At 34.2% G+C, this 26,677-nt stretch overlaps 3 protein-coding genes across 3 annotated transcripts; 1 reads left to right on the top strand and 2 right to left on the bottom strand.

Moving 5' to 3' along the window:
* The first annotated feature begins 2,429 nt into the window (after window positions 1-2,429).
* Window positions 2,430-7,008, top strand: LOC135693880 (uncharacterized). The gene is made up of 4 exons (XM_065212494.2): window positions 2,430-2,482; window positions 2,843-3,127; window positions 3,411-3,645; window positions 5,581-7,008. Exons 2-4 carry the CDS (start codon window positions 2,845-2,847, stop codon window positions 5,978-5,980), a joined length of 918 nt encoding a protein of 305 aa, XP_065068566.2. The 5' UTR covers window positions 2,430-2,482; window positions 2,843-2,844; the 3' UTR covers window positions 5,981-7,008.
* Window positions 7,009-11,198: 4,190 nt separating this feature from the next.
* LOC135693784 (sphingomyelin synthase-related protein 1) lies at window positions 11,199-14,593 on the bottom strand. Its single transcript, XM_065212392.2, has 3 exons — window positions 13,671-14,593; window positions 12,313-12,463; window positions 11,199-11,693 (listed from the first exon to the last, which is right to left on the bottom strand). The coding sequence occupies exons 1-3, from the start codon at window positions 14,496-14,498 to the stop codon at window positions 11,353-11,355; spliced, it is 1,320 nt and encodes a 439-aa protein (XP_065068464.2). The 5' UTR covers window positions 14,499-14,593; the 3' UTR covers window positions 11,199-11,352.
* Window positions 14,594-16,893: 2,300 nt separating this feature from the next.
* Window positions 16,894-25,793, bottom strand: LOC135693708 (uncharacterized). Its single transcript, XM_065212293.2, has 6 exons — window positions 25,369-25,793; window positions 24,164-24,292; window positions 21,270-22,309; window positions 19,785-20,125; window positions 19,248-19,401; window positions 16,894-18,496 (listed from the first exon to the last, which is right to left on the bottom strand). The coding sequence occupies exons 1-6, from the start codon at window positions 25,625-25,627 to the stop codon at window positions 17,960-17,962; spliced, it is 2,460 nt and encodes an 819-aa protein (XP_065068365.2). The 5' UTR covers window positions 25,628-25,793; the 3' UTR covers window positions 16,894-17,959.
* Between the last annotated feature and the right edge of the window lie 884 nt (window positions 25,794-26,677).

The raw sequence follows: 26,677 nt of genomic DNA, 5'->3' as shown, positions 1-26,677 counted from the left end.
GACTCTTTAATTTTAACTTGGGGCAAATCGAAGATTGCAAATGATATTTTGATTAAATAAACAGTTTTCGTTGTAAGACATTTCAAGCTCATTTAATGTTTTTGCACTATTTTGAAAGATATTGAGAATCTTTATAATTTGAATCGTTTGTTTTTTATTTTCCAAATGTGCTTTAAATACTTATGATCAAATTAAGTTTAATGTCAAGCTTCAGCATGTTTTCATTTTAAGTTGTTTTCCTTGCTCGATGCAATTTGACTTTTAATATTGATGACTATTTTTCTAAACAGCTTCCTAAGGATAGCTGCCTCCAAATCTTAGTTTATAGTGTCTAATTATTTGATGGCAATCAACATTTTCAAGCTGCAATCTCTTTTCATCTACATTTCTTTTGGTTTGATGAAAAAGTTACCTTCTATGCAGGTGATAAATTGTGAAGGGCAATTAGCTTAAAACTAAGTTGCTTGAGCTCTTAGATCGTATCTATTGTTTCTAAATTAACAAGTTTTCAGCTTCTAACAACGTAGGCTCTAACAAAAAGTATTGTATGTTATAGACAAGCATCACATTTAAATATTTTTTTGCCTCAATTATAAGAAAACAAGACAAAATTCTATTCACATATGCAATTGAATTTCTTAACCAATTTCCTCAGGACATATTTGTCATCACAAAATGTTTTTATCTGCAAATGAATCGTGCCGAGACAACATGTAAATAAAGCTAAGATGATTATAGCAGGGCATAGACCCCTTTATTTGGGTTAGTCATTAATGAATCGGGGAAGAGAAGAGAAGTAAGCTATTCTTGCTTTTTACCTTGGCAAACGATATCATAAAATATTAGTTCATTGCATTATCACCTCTAATTATCACCTATTGCTTCACATTATTAAAAAAGCTTGATTTAATGAAATTTAATCACGTTTAATATGTGACAGGGTACGTCGTTTAGGTGCCCCTTGGGCTTTTGTTCCGGACACAGATTGCACGATTGTGGAGTTTGTGTTTATTGTAGCAGTGCTCGAGTAAGCTTCACTTTTATACGGGTAAGTCTTTTATACGGCTAAAGCAACAAGCGTGCAAGTGGGCATTGGCCTTGGGTATATAAACTTTGTCTTGGTATAGTTTTATTCTCACACGCCACAAGATAACCTGAAGTTAGACGTAGAGAGGAAAGGTTTTCCTTTGCAACCCTGCCCACCCTACCCATATCTAGGTATTTTAGGTGTTTGTAGGCATGTTAAATTCATCTTTCTTTTCTTCGTGCATTAGTTAATGGCAATATGGCTTGCAATTTTTGCATGAACAAGGTGGTGCTAGTCGGCGGAAGAAGACCATTGTTCTTCTTCTCAACCCCCTCAAAAACGGTTGGGTCTTTATTATGGCCGTCTTTGCGATTGGCGCACCGACAGCCCAAAAATAAATGGTCCAAATGATGAGAGAACGCCACCTTCAGTACTATGATTGATGTTTGGTAAAATATTCTGAGGACCATCTTACTCTTATTTGCTAACGGTTTTTGTTTGGTAACCTGGAACAAATATTAACCTCTAAAAATTACTATCTCGCCAAGAAAGTTGATAATAATCAAGATGATCACTTTTGGCTTTATGCCTCTTAAGCAATATCGACTTTCGTTGCCAAAATGTGGCGGTATTGGTCTGTATATTCATCATTTTCGTTTCAAACGCTGCAAAACAAACTTATGATGAATATTGAGAAAACAATGGCGCAAATTAAAGCTTTTAACATGTCCTTAACCACAGAAGGAAAACTGCGTTCCGAAAAGCTGTTGCTGTGACTGTAGCCTTTGCAGACATCTTTCATATGCTGACCGTAGACATTCAAACCTTTGTGTGTTGTTTGATGATATATAATACCATATAATATAGATCAACTAATTAGTAGAGCATCTACAAGAATAAGGGCTGTTTGGTTCTTAAACGCTTATTTAAAAAGGCTAGCCACTTACTTGATCTTAAAGTCGGTATCATTTCTCGGTTTCACAATTTTACTTAAATACACTTTCTTACCATTCCTTTTTAGCTGCTGTTATTTAATGTTTTTTCATAGAGAGTTTTAAGCTTAGGCTCCATTTACACGAGCCCGGGCAAGATTTAAACTTTTAAGGGTTAAACTTTTATGGCGGGTTGTAGCCAATCCTTGCTCGTGTAAACGAGGCCTTAATCTATGAAGCAGTTATGCAAATAGCAATTCGAACAGAAATCAGTTGGAATGCGCAAACATACAAATGAATGATCAAGCACTGTCTTAGTTATATTTGTCACCTCCCAATGACTACAGTCTTTGAAACAAGAACCCAAACAATGATACCAGAAGGAGCCTGGCATTGAATCGAGAAACAGCTGCTGACCTGTTTAAAAGGCAATCCTAACTACTTTAGATTTGTCTTTGTATTTGCAATTCTAAACAGGATAAGGAGCCAGCATATTCAAAAGGAGCTTCTAAACCAGTAACAAGTAAGCTATTTACTGTAAATCACCTTTTTTAAATATAGCCTTTAAACATTATGCGTTTCAAGTCCTTTGCAGTATCGTGCTTTAAGCATTGCTTGCGGGAAAGTAAGGTTATAAAATTGCAGTTCTTGTTAGGCTATGAATCATGTTTTTTCTAAGAGCAAAAATGTAAATATCAATCTTAAATGCCAAATTCTCTTTTTTGAAACCATCCTTCAAGAATTCGCGAGATCTAAATGCATGATTTTTATGCATAAATTAAATTTTACGATTTACAATGTAGTCCCCAGAATTTAAAACTCATTTTGCAAGTTCATTTTGCAAAGATTTTATTTAAAAAATGTGTTCCTATTTGTTTTGCAGAAATGTTCAGAATACAAAAATCTTTGTTGGTACAATTGACAGTACTTTTCCAAATCGCTGTTAGCGACATGTCTCTGGACAATCAACGCTCATCGACTTTTGAAATGATTCATAACCCTGGAGAAGAAATGACGGAGCTGGTCCAGAAACCATTTCACCTTTGCAGTATAGATGCCAAGTGCAATTTTGTTGTGAAGGACATCATAAAAAACACGTTCTATATTTGTAAGAATGAAAGTGAAGTTCCGCAAAACAAGACAAATTTGATAATCTGGAAGAGAAAAAGTATGACAAATCTACTTATAGTGTTTTTTAAAATAACACTCAAGCCTGATCTTTTCGCAAGCCTTGCCAGATAAGCCGAGATTTTTCCTAAGCAGCACTCAATTTGATAAGCTTTTCTGCCAAGTTGCATTACTCTGTTACAGATATTTGTTTGCTAAAATAGGCGTTAGAATACATTAGATTAATTATACAATATCAAAACAACTTGTACATCAACGCAACGTCGATTTATGGGCATCGCTTGAAAGTTGCTACTATATTTAAATACCATTTTTCATTATAGGGAGATATTCCTGTCTTGATTGGCGATATGATTCTGCAATGGTCAATGGGATATACAGAATATCAGATGATGACGGAGTTGAATTCAACGTTTACTGCGATTTCACATCAGAACCAAACTCAGTATGGACCCTGATCGAATCATTTTCTTTGGGTAAAAACGAATTATTCAAAGACAAGCCATTCAACATTGATTTTCCGTACATGGAAGACTTTCCAAACAGGGACAATTACAGGTTAAGTCTTCTTACTGTTGTATGTTTTAAATTTTTATGAAACTGTTGCGCAAGGAAACACGTTTTGTACATTCTAGACGAAGACGAAGGGGAGGCGCTAAAGGGTTTTTCCAAACGTTGAAAGCCACAGGTAGACGTGATATGATTGTATCGTTTTTAGTACTTTTACTTCAATTTAGTGTTAATGTGAAAAGTAAATGTCAATTCTGAGATTGGCATGTATGTATGCAGGCAAGTAAAAGCAGAACTTTCTGTTTAGTTACCAACAATGATTCGACTTCATATGAAACAACAGCGGAAGCAGTAGACAAGAAAAAGCAGAATCATAAAATAATGAGCATTTTGGTTTGAAAATAGAAAATTTGATATACTAAATTAGAGGGCCATCAGATCAATACAATCCTACACTCCAAACTTTGGTACGTTTTTGCAAAACTTTGATACAAAAAATGCTGACCATCGACCCTGGTATTATAAACCTTGCAAGATCAATGTAAAATCAAGTTTTGCATTTAGTCAATCTGTTAACAAATATAGTTTTCATAAAGTTAAGTTTTTTACTGTCATTAAAACCTTTAATGCATGAAAGGAATCTCTAAAGTTAAAAACATACTGAAATAAAAAACTTTAAGAAAAAGTAACTTTCGAAGTAGTATTTTATAGGCGCCGAGTCACTCTTATCAGGAGACTTCATTTTCTACTTTCCTAACATTTTGGAGGCCTTTCCCCCGGGTAAAATTACCATTTATTTACCAAAATTGCACTTTTGCAACTTATGAAGCATACAGCCAAACGTTCAAATTGTCTTGTCAAGAAAAAATATTTTAAAAATCCTAGCATTCACACTAGTAATACTAAAATTGATAAAAACAACAATTCGATCCGATGATAATATGGAAACTTTTGCCCTTATAAATATCATAGATATTTTGGGCAATGAACTATATTTGTATGTTTCAGGTTTTTCAAATCTCTCGTATGAAAAGGTTTCTTATGGCAGACACAGCATGTTATATGAAATAGAATCGATTCTCTCTCTGGCTACAGGCACAACAGAAAGGGGCTAATACAACCAAAATTTTGACCTCATCTTGAATATGGCCTTTAGAAATTATAAGGATCTCAACTTGAGATTAGCACTGCATTTTATGCATAAAATTGATATTAAAACAAGGCATTCTGGTTAGGGCTAGGTTTGAAAGTAGGGGGCAAAAGAACATGAAAGTTAGGAGAAAACGAGCTTTTAAGGTCATGACGAGCAGTGATGTGTTTTGATCTAGCTCTAGAAGTAAAGAATATGTGGTTAACTGTGACTTTTCCAATTTTGTGTACTTGATCGAGCGCAACATCTGTCGTGCAAGTTTGTACCTAGCAGATGCAAGCATTATTGGCTTATCTTTAATAATTACGTAACCTTCAAAGGATCTTAATTTAGGTCTTTCAGTGCCCTTAGCTCTGAAGAGTCTAATAGTGAGTGATAAACAAACCCAGTTCACATTCAAATCTTAATACTAATAAATGGAAAGTAAAACGATCTACCAAAGAGTATGTGGTTTTATATACTATCGTTTTAACGTTTTTCAAAGGAACTTTTGCAATTGTTTTATACAATGTTCATGGAACTATTCATAGCTAACCCAACATGTGTACAAGACTTGAAAAAGCAGCTGTTATCTTTATTTATAGCTTTTTTCCTGGTACCAAGGCCCTATTGGACCCTAACCTTAATTTCATACACTTTTCTTTCTGCTAAGAGATCTGAACAGTGGGTTTGCACCTGCAGATTTCTGCTCACAGTAGCGAGAGGGAACAGCGTTATCTAATGGATTCGTGTGATCTATTATTTCAGTGACTTCCAATTCTAGTTTTGCTCTAGGTCCAACGAACGCAATGACAATCAAACAATCAATACATATCTTTCCAAATATTTTTTAGACTCAGCAAGACAAGGATCGAGAAAATCAAGTCAAGATCAACTCACTGGAGAGCCACATGCAGCTTCGATGTTTTTGGTGTTGATTATCAAGATTACATCAGATTCAAACTTTCTGCATTTGATCCACTTTGCTGTTACATAAATGCATCACCTAAGCTTGTAGAGCTTGTAAACGTCAGAGGGTACAGCGCTACGGAGCAATTAGTTGATTTTTGGCAACGTGAGGGAGAACATCTTCACCTTAATTCGAACTTGGGTGTTCACTTTCAGCAAGCAAGGAACGGATCTATATATAGCGAAGATAATTTTGGACTCTATTTATTCAGAAACGAAGCATTTAGGTGCACTGCCAATAGCAGCAGCACCACTCAACATTGGATTGGAATAAAATACCCATGACGCTTTCTCTTGTTTTGTGATACTATGATTCAATCAGAATATTTATGTTATAAGATTTAATACTGCAAAGTTTCAAAATGGCTCAGAAAGGTATAGGGTGTCATACTAAAGCATTTTTTACAAAATAAAGAAACCTCTAAGAAACGTCTTGCACTTGAAACATCAAGAATTTATAGAGAGAGTGCTATTCCTAAGCTTACTTTGTAATAATAAATGAATCATTGACAAAAGGCTAGAACCTTCTGATATGATATAGAATTTCAACCCCTTTATTTCCAGTAAGTAATGGAAGGAGTTAAAAGAATCTCAAGAATGTGTGCTTTATGAGTTATACAGTCAGATGCAAATTTATATATTCTTTTATCAATTAAGAAAAAATTTTAATGATTAGGAATAACATAGATTGGAATTTCGGAGTAAAATATAAGCGATGTGATCATCCAATTATTCTTTCTCGTAAAGGATAGATAAATTCATAGTTCCCAATCTCATTTTTGCCCCCCCCCTCCCCCCTTAAGAAACTTTCCCTATTCTTTCAAAAGTGATTGGCAGTAAAAAGTATTAATGTTGGAAATAGAAGTTGAAATCGATGACTGATCTCGATGCCGTTTTCTGCTTTTCAGCTTCTCAAAATAATAAATGTATAAAAAGGTGAAACTTCTCTATTTTTTGCCTTGCATAAAATAATTATTTTCATCAATGAGCAAACTTATGGTTTTTATGCTTATTCACCATTTTTTCACGAAAATGAACAAAAAGCTTTTGCAAAATTTTATCCTTTCAGGGGCCTTTAAGACGAAAATTATTGGCATATTATCGTAGCATAGAAACTTTACGTAACATTATTTTAAATTTTTTAGCAGTATGCGGATTTAAAAGGTCTTTGAATAAGCAAACAATTTACTGGATACCTAAAGAGTTTCCTTTTGACTCTCCTCAGAGTACGCTAATTTTTTTATTAGAAACAGTTTGTAAGAAACGGTAGGCTCAATTTTTCGAAAGTTGAGAAACAACCCTGCCCAAATTTAAAAAAAGCTAAGAAACTTTAATAATTTGCAGTTTTAATTTTCCGAACTCTTGGCATGCAGTTTGCATTCATTCTCAGCAAATTGCACATACAAGAAGTTTCCATTTAAATATTTGTCTCGACTTGACATTGATGAAGTTCAATGAGCCATACTGTTTACAGACCTCAACAGAGTTAGTCATTCTAAGAAAAAACAATTCCTTGATCACTTTCTTAGTTTATCTCTGAATGTGAGTGAAATATTTCATTTAACTTGGAAACACTCACCCATTTAACTTGCATCAAAAAATTCATTACCTAAGAAATTTAAGAAACATGTAAGAAACTTTTGATAGCATGGAAAATATATACCCAGTTTTGGAATGAAATAGTTTTTAATGAGCAAGAGTGTTGAATATTATAGCCAAGCATCACATATTGATCAACACAAAATCTTTACATCTGTAAATGAATGGTACCGTGACAAACTTTAAAGAAAGCTAAGATAATTATAGCAGGGAAAATAATTTTTTATTTGAAGTGCGATCATTCGTGAAACAGGGAAGAGAAGGAAAATAAGCTATTCTTGCTTTTTATTTTGGCAAATAATATCATAAAATATTAATTCATTGCATTTTCATCTATTGCAAGATTATGTCACAGAATAAAAACCTCTAAAAATTATTATCTTGCTAAGAAAATTGGTGATAATGACGATGATTGCTTTTGGCTTTATGATATTTAAGCAATATCACCTGCCGCTGCCAAATTGTGGCGGAATTGGTCTGCTATTTACATAATTTTTTTTTCAAATGCTGTGAAACAAACATACGATAAATATTATTGACAATTGACAAGTATATTTATTTTCAATAATTCAAGAAAATTTGTATTACATCAAGATAACGAATATTTGTACGATTCTTATCTAAATGATTGTTAGAATTATAAACAGACTTCTTAAACAGTTGTAGAAATCAATGTTTTGAAGACGTAGATGGATTGCAAGCAGAGCTTAATGACGCCCGAATAACAGGTAGAAGACTCAAGTATGTTCTCAATGAGTTAAAAAGTAAAAAAAGCAATTCTTAATATTGATTAATGAATAATGATATTGATTAAAGAATAATGATAGGCTCTTTGTTGCAGAGTTTTCTATGTCGTGTTCACAAAGCTGCATATGGTTTGAGATCTAGAAGCGTTATGGTATTCACATCAAAGTTTCAAATTCATCCCTCTTGTTGTGTTTGGTTTGAGCACAAATTTTCTACCTTTTTTTATAATCACTGACTTTTAAAATTCTGGAAAGCAAGGTAGCTTTTCTCTCAAATACAATAGTGTAAGATGTTTAGATCAAGCTTGTATTCAAAGAAAATACGAGACTTGGTACAATTTCTCTCTCTTCCCTTCGGGGAAACCAATGGCTTAAACCGGGTTAAAGCTATTGAAATATCTTTACGATAGGAAAGCTGCGCTCCGCGAAACCGATGCTATGATTGTAATTCTCTATGTTCTCTATGTCGTGCAGGCAGGGCTTTTGCAGCCGCAAACAGTAACACTGGTCAACGTTTCTGTTTTGAAATGCTCGCGATGCTCAAGACATTTCTGTCAGGAGATTTGCTTCCGTTCCAATGTTTCACTTTGAATTGAAGAGGGATCCGCCCGTGAAAATAGTTATGCAAATTGCAATTCAAAGAGAAATCAGTTTAAATGCGCAAACATGCAAATAAATTATTAACACTGTATTAGTTATATTTGTCATCTCAGTATGACTACAGTCTTTGAAACAAGAAACATTGATATCAGAAGGAGCCTGGCATTGAATGGAGAAACATCTGCGGACCTGTTAAAATAGCGATCTACACCATTTTAGATTTGTCTTTGTATTCGCTATTCTAATCAGTATGAGGATCCAGCATATTCCAAAGGAGCTTCTGGTCCAGTGACAAGTAAGCTATTTACTGTAAATCACATTTTTTAAACACAGCCTTAATAATTTATGTGTTTCAATTCTCTTGCAATATCATGCTTCAAGCATTGTACGAAAGTAATGTTTCAAAATTGCAGTTCATATCAGATTGTCTTTCTTCGTGTTTTTCTTCAGAGTAGAGAAGATATAATTATCAATCATAAACGCGAATCAATCATATACAAAAAGTGTGAATCGATATTTCAACATTTTTAGAATCAAAAACAAGAACATATCTAAACTTTTACACATCCTTGGTCGAATCATAAATCAAGTCTCAGTCCAACAATATTCAAAGGACATTTCATATCAACTTGCATAGCTTAGATTAAAATTTCCCTCCAGATGATATTCGACAATACTGAAGCAAATGTTGCAGGCCGATTATAAATTTTAGGTTCAAAAACTGAATTTTCCACTGATGAGTCTTCTTATAAACGTGGAAAGCAAAATACAGCGTCAATTCTTTTCAAAATCTAATTTTGCTAAATGTTTTCAGGATCATCAAGAATATAATGGCTCACCAAAGAACATGACAATCATAAAAAAGTTTTCACAGCACAGGGTGGAAACATTATGAAAGCAAACAATCAAGTCTTAAGATCGGCGAATTCCACTAAATATTTACTCTATCACTAATCAAATCCACAATTTCTTCAAGGAACATATAACGCCTGATTTACACGAGACGATTTTTTCGCGCGAAGCGAATTTTTCGCCACGAATTTTTTAGCTGCGAATTTTTCTCTCGAATTCGAAGTTCAATTTACACTGGCGAAATTTTTACGCGAATTCGCTGCGAGTATTACAAAAGATTATAGCGACTGTCCGAAGAGTGCTCTTATCAGCAAGCTTTAAATTTTAAATTATCAAAAAGCGAGCAAAACAGCAAAAAGCGATACTGGATTAGAAAAATTTATTCAGGACGTCTTCAGAAGGGGGAATTCCATCTTTCGGTAAGAGAGATTTACGTTTACATTTATAAGACCAGGATAACCTCTTCAAATACTTTCAAAGGTCGCCATCGAAACTTGATGAAACTTTCAAGCCAGTTTTCGTCAATTTGAACTTCAAATGTTTGAATATTAATCTGATATGAATCCACATACATGGATTGTGTACAAGGAACAGGAAACGAATAATTACCAACCTATTTTATTGACGTTTTAGAGGTGAGAGTGTTTGAGAAAAAGAATGCGGAATAACGTAGATCTTCTGAAACCAAAACAGAAGTCAGGTGTCTTCCAAAGCTGTTCTGATTGGTTTATTTTACAAGGCGAAAAATTTCGCAGCGAAAAAGTAGGAATGGTTTAAAATTTTTCACTGCGAATTTTCTAATCTCTACTTCTGCGCATATTATTCGCGCATTGGTGGCGAAAAATTCGCTTCGCAAGAAAAAATTCCTCTCGTGTAAATCAGGCTTAACCAGGGCACCAGGGCTTATAAATATATTTTTATTTACTTTTGATAGCTTACTTTCGAGCTTACTCGGCCATGGTACTCAGAGAATATTACGTGCAAAAATTTTCGTGTGACAATCTTTTGGACAAAGATTTGTCCGAAAAAATATTTGTACAAAATTTAGAATTGTCCGAAAGTTTGTCACACCGAAAATAATTGTAAATTTTCGCATGCGCAAGGTCAATTAACTGAAATAAAATGATATCTGAATATGTATTTTAAATAACAAAACGAAACTAATTTGTCGATAAAACTTTTTGAAACTGTTGTGTTTTAAAAATTATGGAAATATCAGATAAAATCAGATAAAATCAGATAAAATCAGATAAAATCAGATAAAATCAGATAAAATCAGATAGAATCAGATAAAATCAAATCAAATCAAATCAATCAACAAATGACATCCATCGTTCTATTCTTCTATAAAAAGTCACCGCTACTTTCTTCTATATACTTTAAATATGAAAAATATGAACTTTAACAATAAAATTGTTGATTTTACTTTCCCTCGCCATCAATACTAGTTTTAAGTGACTCAAAAATCATAAAGCTCTGAAATAAGCCTTATTATCATCATCTCATAACTTAGAATTGCTACAGTAAAATCTTAAGCAACAATTCTTTTCAAAGAATATAAAAACCTTGCAAAAAGGTGTTGCAAGAAAAAGATTTCTCCAAGTGCTACCTATGAAACATTTTCTAGAAAAAATTGTACCATTGATAGCTAAATAGAAGCTACTGAAAAACACCAAGAACTGAATTGATAATGATTGCTAACAAGCTTTTGTTCAAACTTTGATCACATAATAATGAAAGATACAAGATAAAGAAAACAATCTGCTTTTTCAAAGATTAGAAATAGGTAACTAACATTAATTCTTATTTCATAATTATTGGATACAAAAAAGTATTCACTTGAAGCTCTAAACAGCATGTTTAATCCAATTTACCATCATTTGAATTGCCTTTTGATGTGATCAACTTCTTAAATGATTCCAGGCTGAATGGCCATTCAAACTCATTTGGTATTCTTCCTTTACTACTACTTTCAAAAAACCAAAAGAGGGGAAACCAAATGCGAGTGCGCTTCAATTCAGACCTATTGAAGATCGAGGAACATGCCAATGTGTGATAATAAAGGAATAAACGTGATGATATATAAAAGGCAATCACTACATCGATTGTATAATGCTCATGAGCTGCAAGGATAAAAAATATGGCAAATGCATTTAAAAGCCAACAGAATGTGTGTATAAAATACCAGCGTCTTGGGGTATCTGAAAAAGAAAAAGGTTCTTATCATTTTTTGTTAAATTTATACTATCAATAATCAGTCTTTTGAAAAAGAGTTTCGTTACACAACTATTAAAAAAATTTGATATTTTAAAAACCAGATTTCATTGTACCTTTTCAATTAACAAAGTCAGAGCGGCTAAAGTTGAATCAATCTGCCAATTTATTTAAAAATAAATTCTTGGTTCATTAATCTATGCATTTGTTCATTTATTTTTTCATTCATTCAGTTATTCATTCATTCATTCATTCATTCATTCATTCATTCATTCATTCATTCATTCACTTATTCATTCATTTATCCATCTATTTGATTATTCATTCATTCAATCATTCATTGTTTATCAAAAACAGTTAAAAAAGGTACATGTTTAGGTCTGGATAATATTAAATTTAAATTTACGATAAGATAGAAACTATACAATATTTTTTAAATTGAAGTACAAATAACAAGATGGCATAACATTTAACAAAATCAAATGACTAACAATGTGTTGTAGAAGGCTCTAATTATAAAAGGCAAAGTATAAGACAATAATTCAGAACATTAAGCAAAAACTAAGTACATTTCCATAACTTTCCATAGATAAGAAGTACACCTACATTCTGTTATTAAAAAGTTCAGTAAAGTCACAACCGATGTGTGACCACTAAACATGTAATCCCCACATGTTCTGACTCCACTTAGAGCCATTCCCATTCCAAAGAATATTTCTAAAGCTCTCTTAAAACGGGCTTGGAAGTTTCCATAAACCTAAAATGTAGTAAAATTTTTATTTTATTGACAAACATTAGAAAAAAACCTTGCTTAGCTGATAAAACAATTGTTCATAGATTATACATCAGTAGAACATACATAATCACAGTATGGTTCAAGATTTGACCATGTAACAAAGAGCAAAACTCACAATGATCCGCAAGAAATAAGGTGTTAGCTTTTCTTGATTGAAAGACTTATGTTGGTTGAAAAAACATGATCTAGTTCAATTTTAAAAATTTAGTTTGCACATTAAAGTAATTGATAATTGTATATAAGGTAATATAAGGTAATTGATATTTGCCAAGGGTTCTATCGAGCCCCCCCCCCCCCCCTTGATCTAATGCTCTTCTTGATTAGGGTTATTGGAAATTCTTTGACTTATTTCTAACTTCTATGTCTCTAAGTAGAATGTGAATCCATTTCTCAGCTTGATTATAATCAAAGCAGAATTGTTCTCAGAATGCATTCTTTGATCTTTATTTGCAAAGCTTGCTTTAAGCCAGATGCAGAGCCTGGCATGGCTCAAAACATTTCATAAGGTCATTTCTGGCAGCCACATTTCCCATCTAGTCATTACAAGCCTGTTTTCCATGTGCAAAACACCCTTTTATTTACACATTATAAGAAACTTGTTTATAAGAAGTTAATACTAGGATGTCCAAAAATTTAAGAAACTTTATTACAAGGCTCATGAAAAATATCAAATATAAGTTTTAAAAAAGTGTCAACAATGAGTAACCAGTTTTATTTAGAGATGGCTCTGAGGACTATATAACTCATGATGATATCGATAATGTATCTAGAGATGATTCTAATATAGATGGTATTGATAAACTTTTTTATCAATAGTTTTTATAAATTCACATTTTGATGTTTTTTTTGGAAAAGATAGCATACTTTGGATTTTGAAATGCATGCCTTTTTTACAAACAGCATAGCATGCTTGGCCATAAAACTCTAAGCAAGAGAGCATTAAACAGCTCTCCTAGTATCTCCTAATAATTTTCAGCTGAGCTGTTTGTAGATAAATATGAAAAGAAACAAAGGAGAAATTAATTTCAAGGAGAGCTATTTAGGATTGCAATCTGTAGCTCTCCTCCAACATTCGAAAAGAGCCTTCCCAATTGGCGCGGCCTGCCTGCAAAGGATAATGTCAATACATGTCAATGACTGTGCAGTCTAGCATAATTAAGACACTTACTGCTGAATTACAATCCAGATGGACTCCTGGCACACTCATTGATGTCACATACATGGTAAATGCCCGCAGAAGGAAGATTGTTCCAGATAAAGCACACATCCTTCGAATAAGGATGAGACGATGCTTGTGGAAAATAAGCACGAGCAACCACATGAGGCCAAGAGCACAAGCACAAACCTCGCACATTTCAAAGGCCCAAGGAATGAATGGGATATTGTCAAGGACTATGTCTGGCAATGGAGGGTATGTTTTCATATCAGGAACGCGGTCGTGTGCTAATGTCATAATAAAGGAGGTAAAAAGAAGGGACGACCAAAGGTAGGCAACACTGATCATCGTTCTTGATATCTCCGACATATCCTCGTCATTGTCGTAAACTTCACCTTTATTGTCCTCTTCATCGTGTGAAAAAGAATCTAGACGATCAAATGATTTATCTTCCTTTTTATTTCGGTATTTTTTCTTTTTCGAAACAGACGAATACGAGCTTTCACGAGAAGATCTATTCCTGGCAGCTGGATGAGCACTCTTCTTGCAGTTGCTATCATCAGAGCCAACAGAGCAATCTGATGTACTACTCGCAGAATCTAGTGGATTCTTTTCCCGTTTTAGCCCTTCAATAGCTCGGATAAGCCTCTTTACATCTCCTAGAATGCTTATGCAAACAGGTGGTGTTCTTAGATCTTCTTCGGTCAGAGACAGAAGTGCCTTGCCATCAATTTTGTGAATTTTTGATAAAAGCTCGCAGTACTCGCCTAAATCCTGACTCTCTAGCCAGACTGATACACCTTCACATGTCCAATTCTCTACAATCCCAAGGTCTTTCATCTTATAAAGTTCTCTCTTACAAGGTTTTTTTGTTCAAAAACGTTACGGATTTTCTTCTCGTGACCTTTGAATGAAGCTGTAAGTAAAAGTGACCTTTTGATACGATCTCGGATTCATTATGATCTCATTTCCATGCTGAATTACTTTTCTGCAGTTTCGATCTATACGTGACATCATAAGTGGGCAGTAGGTTGAGCCCCTCAACTGCCCTACAACCAAGATGTCAGTTTTGCATAAGTTTTTTAGCTGACATTGAAATAACAGATTGAGCTATGTAAAAGAATTATTTACTTCTTAGCATGATGTACAGATAAATTCTGCACCTTAAAAATGTCCTCCTCTTCTAGCTAGACGAATTTTTCAATAAGAATGTCTCCATTTTCTGGTTTGTGATGCTGCATCTCTGCAACTCTGGTCTTCTGTCACTTTTATTTCCAAAGCGGGAAACAAATGTAATTCCCTCATAAAGGTAAGTGCAAGTAATTGAAGGTGAGGACGGCTTTTTATAAGTGATACCGGGTAAATCCTCGAATTATCCCCCGCACCCCTCAAAAAGCCCCCCCCCCCCATCGAATATACTAATGTACTTATACTGTTATATATGTCTGCTGCTCTTAATTGAATGTTGCTGTTTTCTAAGAGGTAGGCCTCTAAGAAATTCGACTAATAAGGGACACACAGGTTCCATAATTTTAAGTTAATAGCAATTTGTCTTCACTTTCTGCTGCCCCTGTTTTTATGTACAAAATAGCTATTCTAAAGAAGTTTTGACATGGAGGAGCAACTGTCCTGTTGCATGCACTAAAAGCGTTTACAGCTCTGCGAACACGGCATCAAGCACTTCATGACAGACCGGTACACAGATAATTTTTATATATATTTTAACAGTTTTTTGGCAGGGCAGAACTTAGAAATGGCTTTGAAAAAAGCAAAAATTTAATAACATATTGGCCTTAGAGCTTTTTCAGAATAAGGCTCCGAAAGAACGCGATGAAAAATATGTACACAGTTGTGGATCGAAATAGGCCAATCAAAAAAACGCAAGCACGAGACCGATATGGTTGTCCAATCATTCCCGTGTTCCTAAAGAAAAATTACCACTGGAGTCCCTTCTGTCTACACAATGACGGCTTTTTCTTTTGTTTGTACATCGATTCAAAACTGTTAGATAGAAAGATGACCGAGCTCTGCCAATTATTTGAAACACGTCGTCATTATATAGCTTGGCACAATCTGGGTTATCTAAAAGATGTTGACCGATGGCAGAATCATTTGTTCTAATAGTGTTTGTGGACCCACAAGGCCGGAAAGGCTGGTTTCTTTGAGGGACGATTTGTTTCTTATGTTGGAAGGAATATGTTGTTTTATCCTATCCCCCAATCTTTGCGTTGTGCGTCCTACGTAGCCAGAATCACACTGGCACGTAAATTCATAAACAGCGGAACTTTTTTTGGTAAGTAGGAACGCGATTACTTCTTTAAAAGCTATAAATATATTTATGGATATATATTTAAAATAAATATAATAGCTGGCATTTAGAAAATTAAAGATAATTCTTTCATTTCTTGAGTGACAAAAAAATTCCACAAAATGCATTGCACAACACAAATGTGTGAACAATTTTTAGAATAATTAAATTTGAAAATGGCTTGAAAAAAGCAAATATTTTACAACATACTTAAAGCTCTTTCGTCTGAAAGGCCTCATATCATAAAATTTCAGAATAAGGTTGAAAAAGAACACGATGGAAAATATGCACCTAGTTGTGGATCGAAATAGGCCAACCAGAAAAACGCGAGCACGTGACTGGTGTCGTTGTTCAATCAGTACCATCCATACAATCATTTGCGTAGAGTCGAATATAGAGAAGACAACTTAAATAGATATATTTATAAACTATTTTGTAATTCAAAATAGAGAACCATAACGGACAAGATAATGTTCTCTAAAGTTGAAATTAGATAGCATTGAATAAGGTAACCTTATTGTTATACAATGCTTTAAATAAAATATTAGAAACAAGGAAACAGGGAATTGAATACTTTAAAAGTACAAAAAGTATATCAATATTAAAACTGAGGAAACTAAATTAACTCATAAACAACCTAAAAAGTTTTGTTTTCATGTTCTGAAGCGAATTATAAAAAATTGTTCTGAATTGAATATATGTAACGAGGAATTCTTCTTAACTTGATCACTACCAATATATTTGCAATTCAATAACCGAATTTTTCAGCGAGAACATCTCCAAATCAAGCAAAGAGCAAGCCTTTTTTTCAATGGTTACATTAAGAATTATTCTTCCAATCAATTGAAAAAACTTTCATGAATTTTCAAGCTTTTCAAATTTTCAATAAATTTTGTTCTTTTGATAAAATTAATGATTCGAAAAAAGTCATATTCAGTGATTTAAAACACTCTTTTAAGTCTAAAAAATAAACATTCTATAAGTCGTAAGTCTACATCCGTTAAAATGATAGATGTTAAAACGGCAACTTGCTATAAATACATACTCAAAGAAAGAAATACACACCATCAACGATAAAACGGAGCATTAACCCTCTAGCCATGTTAATGACTAAAAAATACCTACTGCAAATCTCTCGATGGATATACGTAAACTTTAATACCAAGAAAGTACCTTTCATGACGTTTCATAATATCCCATGTCCTTTTATTATCGAATCTAATTCTTTTACTGCATGGGTAAACTGCAATTACATTGAAAAGGGAGGCAGTATTGCGATAAAAAGTGAAAAGACTGGTTTTAGGATTAACTTAGATTATCTAGCTACTTCAAGACTGCATTCTTCAAACTTTACAACATTTTGCATGAAATTGCAGTACTTACAGCAGTTTCTCATTGAAGAATACCAAGAAAGTACCTTTCATGACGTTTCATAATCTCCTTTATCATTCTTATTATCGATTTAATTCTTTCACTCAATGGCTGCATTCTTTAAGCTTAACATAATTCAATATCAAATTAAAGAAAATCAACCATGTTCGATAAAATGTTCAAGTCAATTTACTAAGGCCAAATCAAATTCATCGGAATGACTGTTCTTTAAAAAATCATATATTGCTGAGTAAGCTAACTAAAAATCAATGTATTTTCCATTTTGGCAGTACTTGTAACAGTTTTTTTATGGAAGAACACGTCATATTTGTAAGGGGTTTATTCCTACCAATAATAGGAGTTCATTCAAGCCAAAGTTTAATTGAATTATTTGACGATAATATTTTCTCATATCTATTTTCATATTCTCGTAACGTTTTATAAACAAACATACTACAAGGCGATGTGACAGGGAGCATGGAAATACATAGTTACCCAATGACGATTACATTAAACATAGTTTACGTTACATTACGCATTACATTAAGCAATATTTTATGACAATAATAAGTATCAAAATCTTTCGAAAAAAAACTTTAGTGCAAGCAATATGCCTGCCAATTTAATTAGATTCACCAACCGTCTTCAATTTCTTCATCATATTTGAAATTTTCAAAGTATCTTTGTGATCAGCACCAAGTACTTTACATCTTTTAAGATACAGATCATTTAGTATAATGGCAGCTTCCTCGAATTCTTCGTTGATTTTCATGCACTCAACAATATTTGCCAATGTCGACATACAATGTGGATGTGTATCGTCTAGTTTTGACAACTGCCTTTCGTAGATATCCTTCAGTAGGTTCTGCGCTTCACTGTGTCTCTTTTGCTTGATAAGAACTTCGGCCAACTTATTGCCAGCATGAAGACGCCTTGGATGGTCTTCTCCGTCGGTAATCCTACGCTGCTCATAAAATTTGGCATAGAGCTTCTCTGCCTCTTCATACCGCTCTAAGAGTTGTAATGCATGACCGATACCATAAAGGGCGGTGTAGACATCTCGATATTTGTAGAGTTCAATTCCATCGGTGCAGACAATTTTCGCGTTTTCCAACTGTAGCTTCTTTTCATAAACATCTTGAAATATACTCAAGGCAATCTGAATATAACAAGAACAATTGTGGTTTAATTTCAACTCACATATCGTGGAGGTAAAGCATTTCCTAGCTGAGCCTGATTCGGCAATCATAAAAAGCTGACAGTACACGAGAATGTGTCCTCCTTTTTCTTTAAGATAGATGGCTTTAAAATGTAGGAGACAGTAGATTCTGGTGCCGAGAAGATACACTTCAGCAGAAATCGTTTATTTCGTAAAAAATAATGAGCGTTAGGCTAGATGGTAACAGCATGAGAAGAATAGATATACTTAATTAACCATTTTCTGATACTGGTAGTAAGAAATCAAGGCTTCTTTTTAAATGTCATATCGGCGCCTAATCGCAATGGACCTTCGTTATAAATCTTGAGCATGGTAATCAGGTCACATTATTGACAACATAGTGTCAATAGCATCAAGAAGAAAATAACTTGACGCTCGATACGACGGAGAAATACTCAATAAAGTATCAAATCTCTATCTAGTATATAAAGAATGACAAAGCAAATCTTCCCACATATGCGTGAATCATCGCATAGATAATTGGTTTAAATTATATTTGCATCATTGCAAACAAACACTAACATGTGAACAAATGTATTACTTTGAAGTACACCAGAACTCAATTTGAAAGCCTCTCGTTAAAAGCTATTTCTCACAAGCATTCAAAGCATTTAGATATTATTGCATATATTAGAAAAATTATCGTCAGTCTAAGCCTAACTGAACAAGCACTTTTCAGAAAACAAGATACCTCGGGCTCCTCTAGATCGATATGAAGAAATCCAAGATCGATCTTTGCTGCTAGTGTATCACAATGTAATTCTCCTATTGTTGATGTGTATCTAGTGATCGCTTCGTTGTAGACTGGCAATGCCTCTCTATGTTTCCCAATGCAATGTAGTGATCTTACATGTTGGAAAAATATGATACATTAACGTAATATATTCATATTGAATTAAAAGATACTGAAAAAGTTTGAAATTTTGTTACAGTAATCTTTTTAGTTCTAAACATTTTTTAAAAAAGGTCAAAGAAGAACAAAAATCCATTACTCCTTCGACTTTCGTGTATACATTTCTCTTCAACAACTTTAGAATAGAACACGATGTCTCCAATTAAATATCTACAACCCTTGACAACATGATATTTTTTCACATTATTAGATATAGTTTGATAAAGTTCTATATGACAAAGTTCCATTCAAAAAGGCTAAAATTTAACATATAGCTGAATTCACTCAAACTGCATCGAAGTTTGGCATTGAGCAAATTAAAAAACAATAGCATACCGGGCTTTATTGAAAACCAGGGCCAGAGTTGCATGATGACCGGGGCCTAAATTCTCCTCCAAATAAGAATATTCCTCGCATACATAGTCAAGACTCTCAAAATATCTGCCTTGATATAGAAGTGCATCAGAAACCTTTACAGGTAAAAAACAAAATTTATTTCTCAGTGGCTCTTTTTCCCTCCCGTGCCTCCATAACTGCATAGCATGATATTTGTAAAGTTCATCATTCTTATAATTGCTATATCCACCAAGTACCAACTCCTGTATCAAACGTAATGAATTCTCGATGTTTTTCTCTACATCAGTAGATTCAAGTGTTAGCTGAACCACTTTCTGGACCTATTAGAGAGAAACAAAATATGCATTTGAAGCAAGGAATTAGCAAGCAACTAAAGAGTTAGTTAGTAAAGCAGCTTTCCATTGAAACGATGAGATTACACAAGGAGAATGGCCGTGTGAAAAGCAAGACTTGATACGTTTGAATAGGTTTTCACAGAACAGGCACTACTCGTTATCTGCGAGAAAATATATCCTCCAGCAAAAGAATAATCAGACTTTACACCGAAAAATGTCTGATCACCAATTTTTTGAAGAAAACGTTGCAACGACCACATCTATATTTTAAAAAATGTCATGTAAATTACAAATACTACTATCAATAAAGGCAATTACAAATACTACGAAGCATTGATCCAGTCTTCATCTAAACAATATGCCTCTAGGTCTTGGCGTAGGAAACAAAAGGGCTTGGCGAGCTGCAGCCCCTCTCCCCCAATCAAGCGAAATCTATCGCATTTCAGGCTCCACATGGGCATTTATATCTCTATGTAGCAGTAATATTCAGGCAAGATCCATACTAAGCCCCCTTAAATGTTTTGGATCTGTTAGATATCGGAATTTTCGTGAGCAGAAAATGAGGTTAATCCACATAAACATTTTGAATCATCTCTTGCAAATAAGGTTTTGCTTTTTTTACATAGCTGCAACATTATTCAGAAAGCTGTCCTCCATTCTTTCGCAAAATATGCAAAGGTTGCACATTTGGGGAAGAAATGACGTCATATCAACTAATTTTCTTTTATGAAAATGGGTCGCCTGGGCCTTTTTAACAACAAGCAAATGACGTTTAACGGCCGAAGTGAGTGTCAGAAACTAGAACATCACTCAAAATTTCTTATACACAAATTTTCAATCTCCTTAAACAAAACAATAAATACCTGATAACCGTAACTGCTACATGGAAGACAGAATTATAATCCATCATAACATATTGTGCAAGAAAGCCTTAGTTGAAGACAAAAAACATCTCCTATGCAAAAAATGCTGAATATCTTTAGCACTATTCATCAGTAACGTTCTAATAACGAACAATCATAGCGATGACGATATTCAAGTATGAGAAAGAAGGTAACAAAAAAAACGTTACATTTCTACTTTACTCAAGATAAAAGAATGCATATATCAGTCACTATAATTCACTTACAAGACGATGAATGTGAAAGAGTGTTTGAACTTCCTCGCTGCCCTTTTCCTGCCTCGTAGATGATTTTATCAATGAATATTGCAGCAAGACATCAAAGCTGTCCCATAGCAAATCTTTATCACCAGAAGTCAACTCTAAAAACATATCAAAAGGAATATCGTCTGCATGTAGGTAGGCCATAATGCCAATCAAACGCGAAGCGAGTGAGCTGGATTCGCCTTCTCTAATCTTGTCAAAGGACATCTCCCAAGTCACAAGTACAGTTTTTGTGTAGTCGCTGCCTTGGATTTTGAAACCAAGAACATCTTTTGTCTTTGCTTGGAAGGCTTTGATATAATCATGAACAGTAAATCTTCTCCGCTTGTTGAACTTTTTAATGTATGCTACAGCTTGTTGAAGAGCTAGTGGCAAACTCTGCAACTCCCCTGCAAGCTGTTTAGCTTCTTCAGTGGTAATTTCAATCACAGTTTGGAGGGAACTCATTACCATAGAAACAGCCTCATACTCTTCAAGCACATCCAGCATAAGTTTGCCTGCGTCATTTCCCCATTCTTGATTACGCGACGTTATTAAGATACAAGGCTTCATTTCTATTGGACTGACTTGAGGAAGAAATGGACGTATATCTTCTAAAGTTTCTGCATTGTCAAAAATAAATAAAGCTTTTCTTTTTTTAAAATAATCATATACGTTTGCCACTGTGACAGATAAAGATTGACCGCTAACCTTAAACCCTAGATATTGAGCTAAGTTTACGAATGAGTTTGACAGTGACATTTGATCATCCGATGTTATCCATATCACATTGTTTGCGAAATAATTTGGTCCTCTCAAATGCGAATACATCTTTACTAGCTCAGTTTTTCCAATTCCACCTAATCCGACAATAACCACAAATGGCTGTAATGAAACAGTATTGTTGTTGCAACCATCTTTGGTCAACATTTTATGCAACAATTCTATTTCTCTTGTTCTTCCTGAGAAAGAGGAAACAGGACTTTGCACTTTCCACCAGATGTTTCGTGGTGCATCAATACTTTCTGAAAAGAAAACAACTACAGTAAAGAGATAAACCTTTCATAAAACATCCGCATCCCTTGCCTTGGCTTCACCCTTTTGGGAATTGCTTCCACCAAAAGGAATATATTCCCCTACCCCCCCCCCCCCTTGTTGAAACCCTAGATCCGGCCCTTCATCATAGACTTTGCACTTTCCACCAAATGCTGTGGTGCATCAATACTTTCTGAAAAGAAAAAAACTACAGTAAAGAAATAAGCCTGCATCCCCCGCTTTGGCTTCATCCTCTTGGGAATTGCTTCCACCGTAAGGAATATATTCCCCCAACCCCCCCTTGCTGAAACCTTAGATCCGGCCCTTCATAACACTCTACTTTCCCCATCTAGAAGCTCTTGCTGATATCAGAAAAACAGTGATAAAAACATACACAAAACAAAGTGAATAACAACAACTAAAAATAAAAATGAGATTTTTTGTAATAAAAGTGGTTTACAAAAGACACTTTCTGTGTGCACTATCACAACAACCAAGGACTTTAAACACTATAGCAAGTTTGATTCTTGAGCACAAAATATCACTTAGCTACCTCTAGTTGATTTATGCCTGTTTAAGATTTTTATTCACCTCAGATGAAAAAATTAAGCTGCACTTCTAGTCTAACTTTAAATTAACTTATTTCCTTGCCCAAACACTAGAAAGTGATGTATCCTTAGTTCACCAACGTTTCCAATTGATGGACGAAAACTAATAGCACCCTTTTTGCAATTGGAATTATCATGAAATTACACAGTACCCCTACACAGTGACATTTTTAGGTGGGATACAAGGGGGGCTATGGCCAAAGGCCCCATCATTTTGAAAACCAGGAAGGGCCCTGCACATAAACAAAATAATAAAAATTGTAAAAAAAAAATATCCCGTAGATGTCTTGGGTACAGGCCCCATTGTTATCTGAAAGATTCACAAAAGGACTCAATTGATGATCACGATTAAACTTAACACATCAGAAGGGTAAGGATGGTGTCACATGGCCCTGATCATGTCTGGGCAGGGTTTCGTAGATTCTTGAAGCTGAGTCCAATTGGCAGAAAATAGCCAAATAACAAGGAAATGTTTAGAATAGTTTTCATGGATATCAAATATTTTCAAATAAGTTAATGTGTTAAATCAAAACATAAAGTACCATGTATTTTAAAAAAACCATGTAAGAGTTTGCAATTTATGGTAAATTTGACATTCTGATAACCTGAAATTAGCAAAAATTGGTGGGTATTTCATTTGTAGTTTTCTCATCTGACGACAGCTTTCTCATCTGATGGTTGCATTAGACAAGAAAAAGGTTTTGGAATAATTATGATATACACACTTAGATGTGCATAGGTCTGGCAATATGGCATCACACACTCTGAAACAGATTAGTAATGCAATCATTAATAAATTTACCACTGTTTCAGATTTATTCTTGTAGCCTATAGATTATTCAAAGAAATCTATGGCAAATTTACTTGTTTCAAAAGACTTCAAGAGTAATTTTTGGCAGTTTTCAGTAAACATTTCAAATTGGAGAGTAATTTGTCTGTTATAAAGAAATTTAAAACCTTGGTATAGTCAATTTCCTCATTAGCAGCATCCAAACATTTGGAGCGAACTTTTGAAGCATAAAGACAAGCTCATTACAACTGAATGCGTTTAGAAAATACCTTACAAAACTATCTAATAAATCAATTCAGAAAGTGATAATGTTTTTGGATTTTATTCTCTGACCAGTGTTAGACAAATTTTGAAAAATGTATTAAATATGTTGAATGTGTGTTAAAAAGGTTGCTTTTCAATACAACTATTAAACTATGTACTGGCAAGAAAATGCTTGAGTTTACCTTGCTTGATGATAATTTTTGCATTATTGCCAATTGCTACAGCACCATTGCGTATATCTATGTTGGCCAGAGCATTTTCTGCTATTTGAATTGTTGAAAACTTCTCCAGAACGATATTTTCACCATCATCTGTTGTGAAAATATGTAAACAAATCCAGATGATGTAAACAAAAAGAAGTAGAAACGGACAATTTGAAAAATCAATATGGAATATTATCATACATGGAAAATATGAATATTGATTGTCATCAGCACCATAGATGGACTATGCATCTTAAAGTAAGCTATTGCTCCAATATCCAATCAACAATGCAAGAAAATTTCTCAAAAATCAAAATTAATCACAAAATTGTTTACTTGAAGGGTTGACTGATGGGACATAATGCCTTCAATTATCTCATTTGTTTCTATTAACAGATCAAACACACAACTGTGTAGCATTTGCAAACCTAATAATCAAAACTCCAACATAACTGATAACTTTCGATAACCAAATAATGTTGCTTCATCCTCATCATGAAAATCTAAATTGTAAAGCCTGCCAGGAGATGAGGTCAAGGGAAACAGATGGCTTAAAGGAATCTCCTGCAGTGGCAAATTGTCCCCAGTATTGATATTTGATGTTGAGTGTTTGAAAACATGGGTTACATTACACTCTTCTTTTAAAAGAACAATTTATAAGAACATGAGCCTCAAATTTGTTCAAAAGTTAAGAACAAAGCAAGAACAAGCCAAGGCTGACTTACTGTAAAATGACATATTGAGCAACGTTTTATCTAAAAAATGAGGATTTTTAGCCATGTGTGGGTGATTTTCCAGGGAATATTCAAATCTGTCAACAAATAAAGGTTGTCTCGCGCATTTAGTTGGCAAAGGAGGCCTAAAAACCTTCCTAGCTAGCAGCTGTACTGCGTATCAATTTAAAAACAAATTAAGAACAATCCAGCCTCAGATTTTCAAAAAAATTAACAGCAGACAGCCTGAACTTAAGTTTGTGTACGTTTGAAATCGAATCTAATTTCCATACATCTCCAGTCCAGTATTAATCAACTGCTATCAAAAATTTCAATCCTTGCACCTTATTAACTTATTATGTTATCATCGATTAATCTATCCAGACTATAAGTATCAAATCATGAAAATTATAAACATGCTGGAAACTTCTAGGCTTGGATTTGTGTTTTATTGAAAGAAATGTAGCTTGCCTTCCTTGATGCTTCTTTCGGCCATGTCTTCATGTGATTTCAGCTTTGAAAATCTATCCCATTTAGTGACGTCGTCGCAGATCTCAGTGTTCCAATCCCGGGGGATACTTCCATTATAGCCTAACAGGATCCTCCAGCCAGGGTCAAAGAGGGTCAACGCTAGAATTTTAGAAAAAATACCCTCAAATGATAGTATTTTTTGACAATAACCCTCAAATGGTGGCATAAAAACCGAAATTATGTCCTTGGTAGCATCCATTTCTTTATGCCGCCTGGTTTTTTTTGACAAATTTTTTTGCAATTGACTGTTGTTGTTTCGGGAAAGATAAAATCTTGTTCATTATCTATAATAAATCGCAAGTTAAACTGAGCAGTTAAGTTATTATCGAAAACGGACCATTTTTTGGTAGCCATTTGGTAGCCATTTGGTATGTAACACTCTCAAGCACACTGGACCCCCCTGTCAGGCCTTAATGGGAAATCAGCCTCCTTTTCAGGCAGTTTTGTTTCCAGGAAAAACCTGAACATGACCCAGACCCTTCGTAGTTCCCATCCATAGAAATAGTAGCGCTAGAATGCGTGGTCTATCACGTGACGCGTGCGAACTATGGGGAACCAAAATGGTAGCAACAAGTTGGCAAAAAAATACGCGGGAAATCACAGCGGACAGTATAGCCTACCCCTATCACCGTATACGCGCTTGAATTTCTAATTAATCTAATACACTGTTGCTAACATTGAATGATAATTGAACTTTGATAAAAAAAATGGTAGTGTCGTGTGCTGCTTTCGGCTGCCAGAATCGATGGATTCCTAAAAAAGACTTGCTTCCCGGTCAAACAAACACAAGTAAGTAGGCCCGTTGTGTGTACTGTGTGTCTCGTTATTCTTGATAGGATTTTGAATAGAATAAAATATCTTCCAAAAATTCTATGATACTTTTATTAAGTATTCGAAATGATTTTCATTAATGATATTTCTACTATGTTCACAAACAGACAGTAGGTACATAAAATCGGGAGGGCAGTGAACCAAATTAAAAGTCATCTTATGGTTCGTGGCATTAATTCTTCAAAGAGGGTGCAAAAGGTGAATTTACTCGGATGCCGAAGATAAATTTTCCTACAATTTCTTACATTGTAGCAAAATTTCCTAACAATCTTTCGTGGAAAGGGGCATGTATTTCAGTAAATACATACTTAAATATGCGGAACCATATATCTCTTTATTTAATGAGTTTATGTGGAAATGCATAGATAGGTTAAATTTCCATTCCTATTCTGTCTTTTTATACAGGATTATAATAAGC

Source organism: Rhopilema esculentum, chromosome 17 (genome assembly GCF_057945365.1).
Source record: "Rhopilema esculentum isolate cy_ngs chromosome 17, ASM5794536v1, whole genome shotgun sequence".
NCBI classification, from domain to species: Eukaryota; Metazoa; Cnidaria; class Scyphozoa; order Rhizostomeae; family Rhizostomatidae; genus Rhopilema; species Rhopilema esculentum.
Note: the sequence above shows the minus strand (reverse complement) of the source record. Positions and strands in the feature narration are given on the sequence as shown.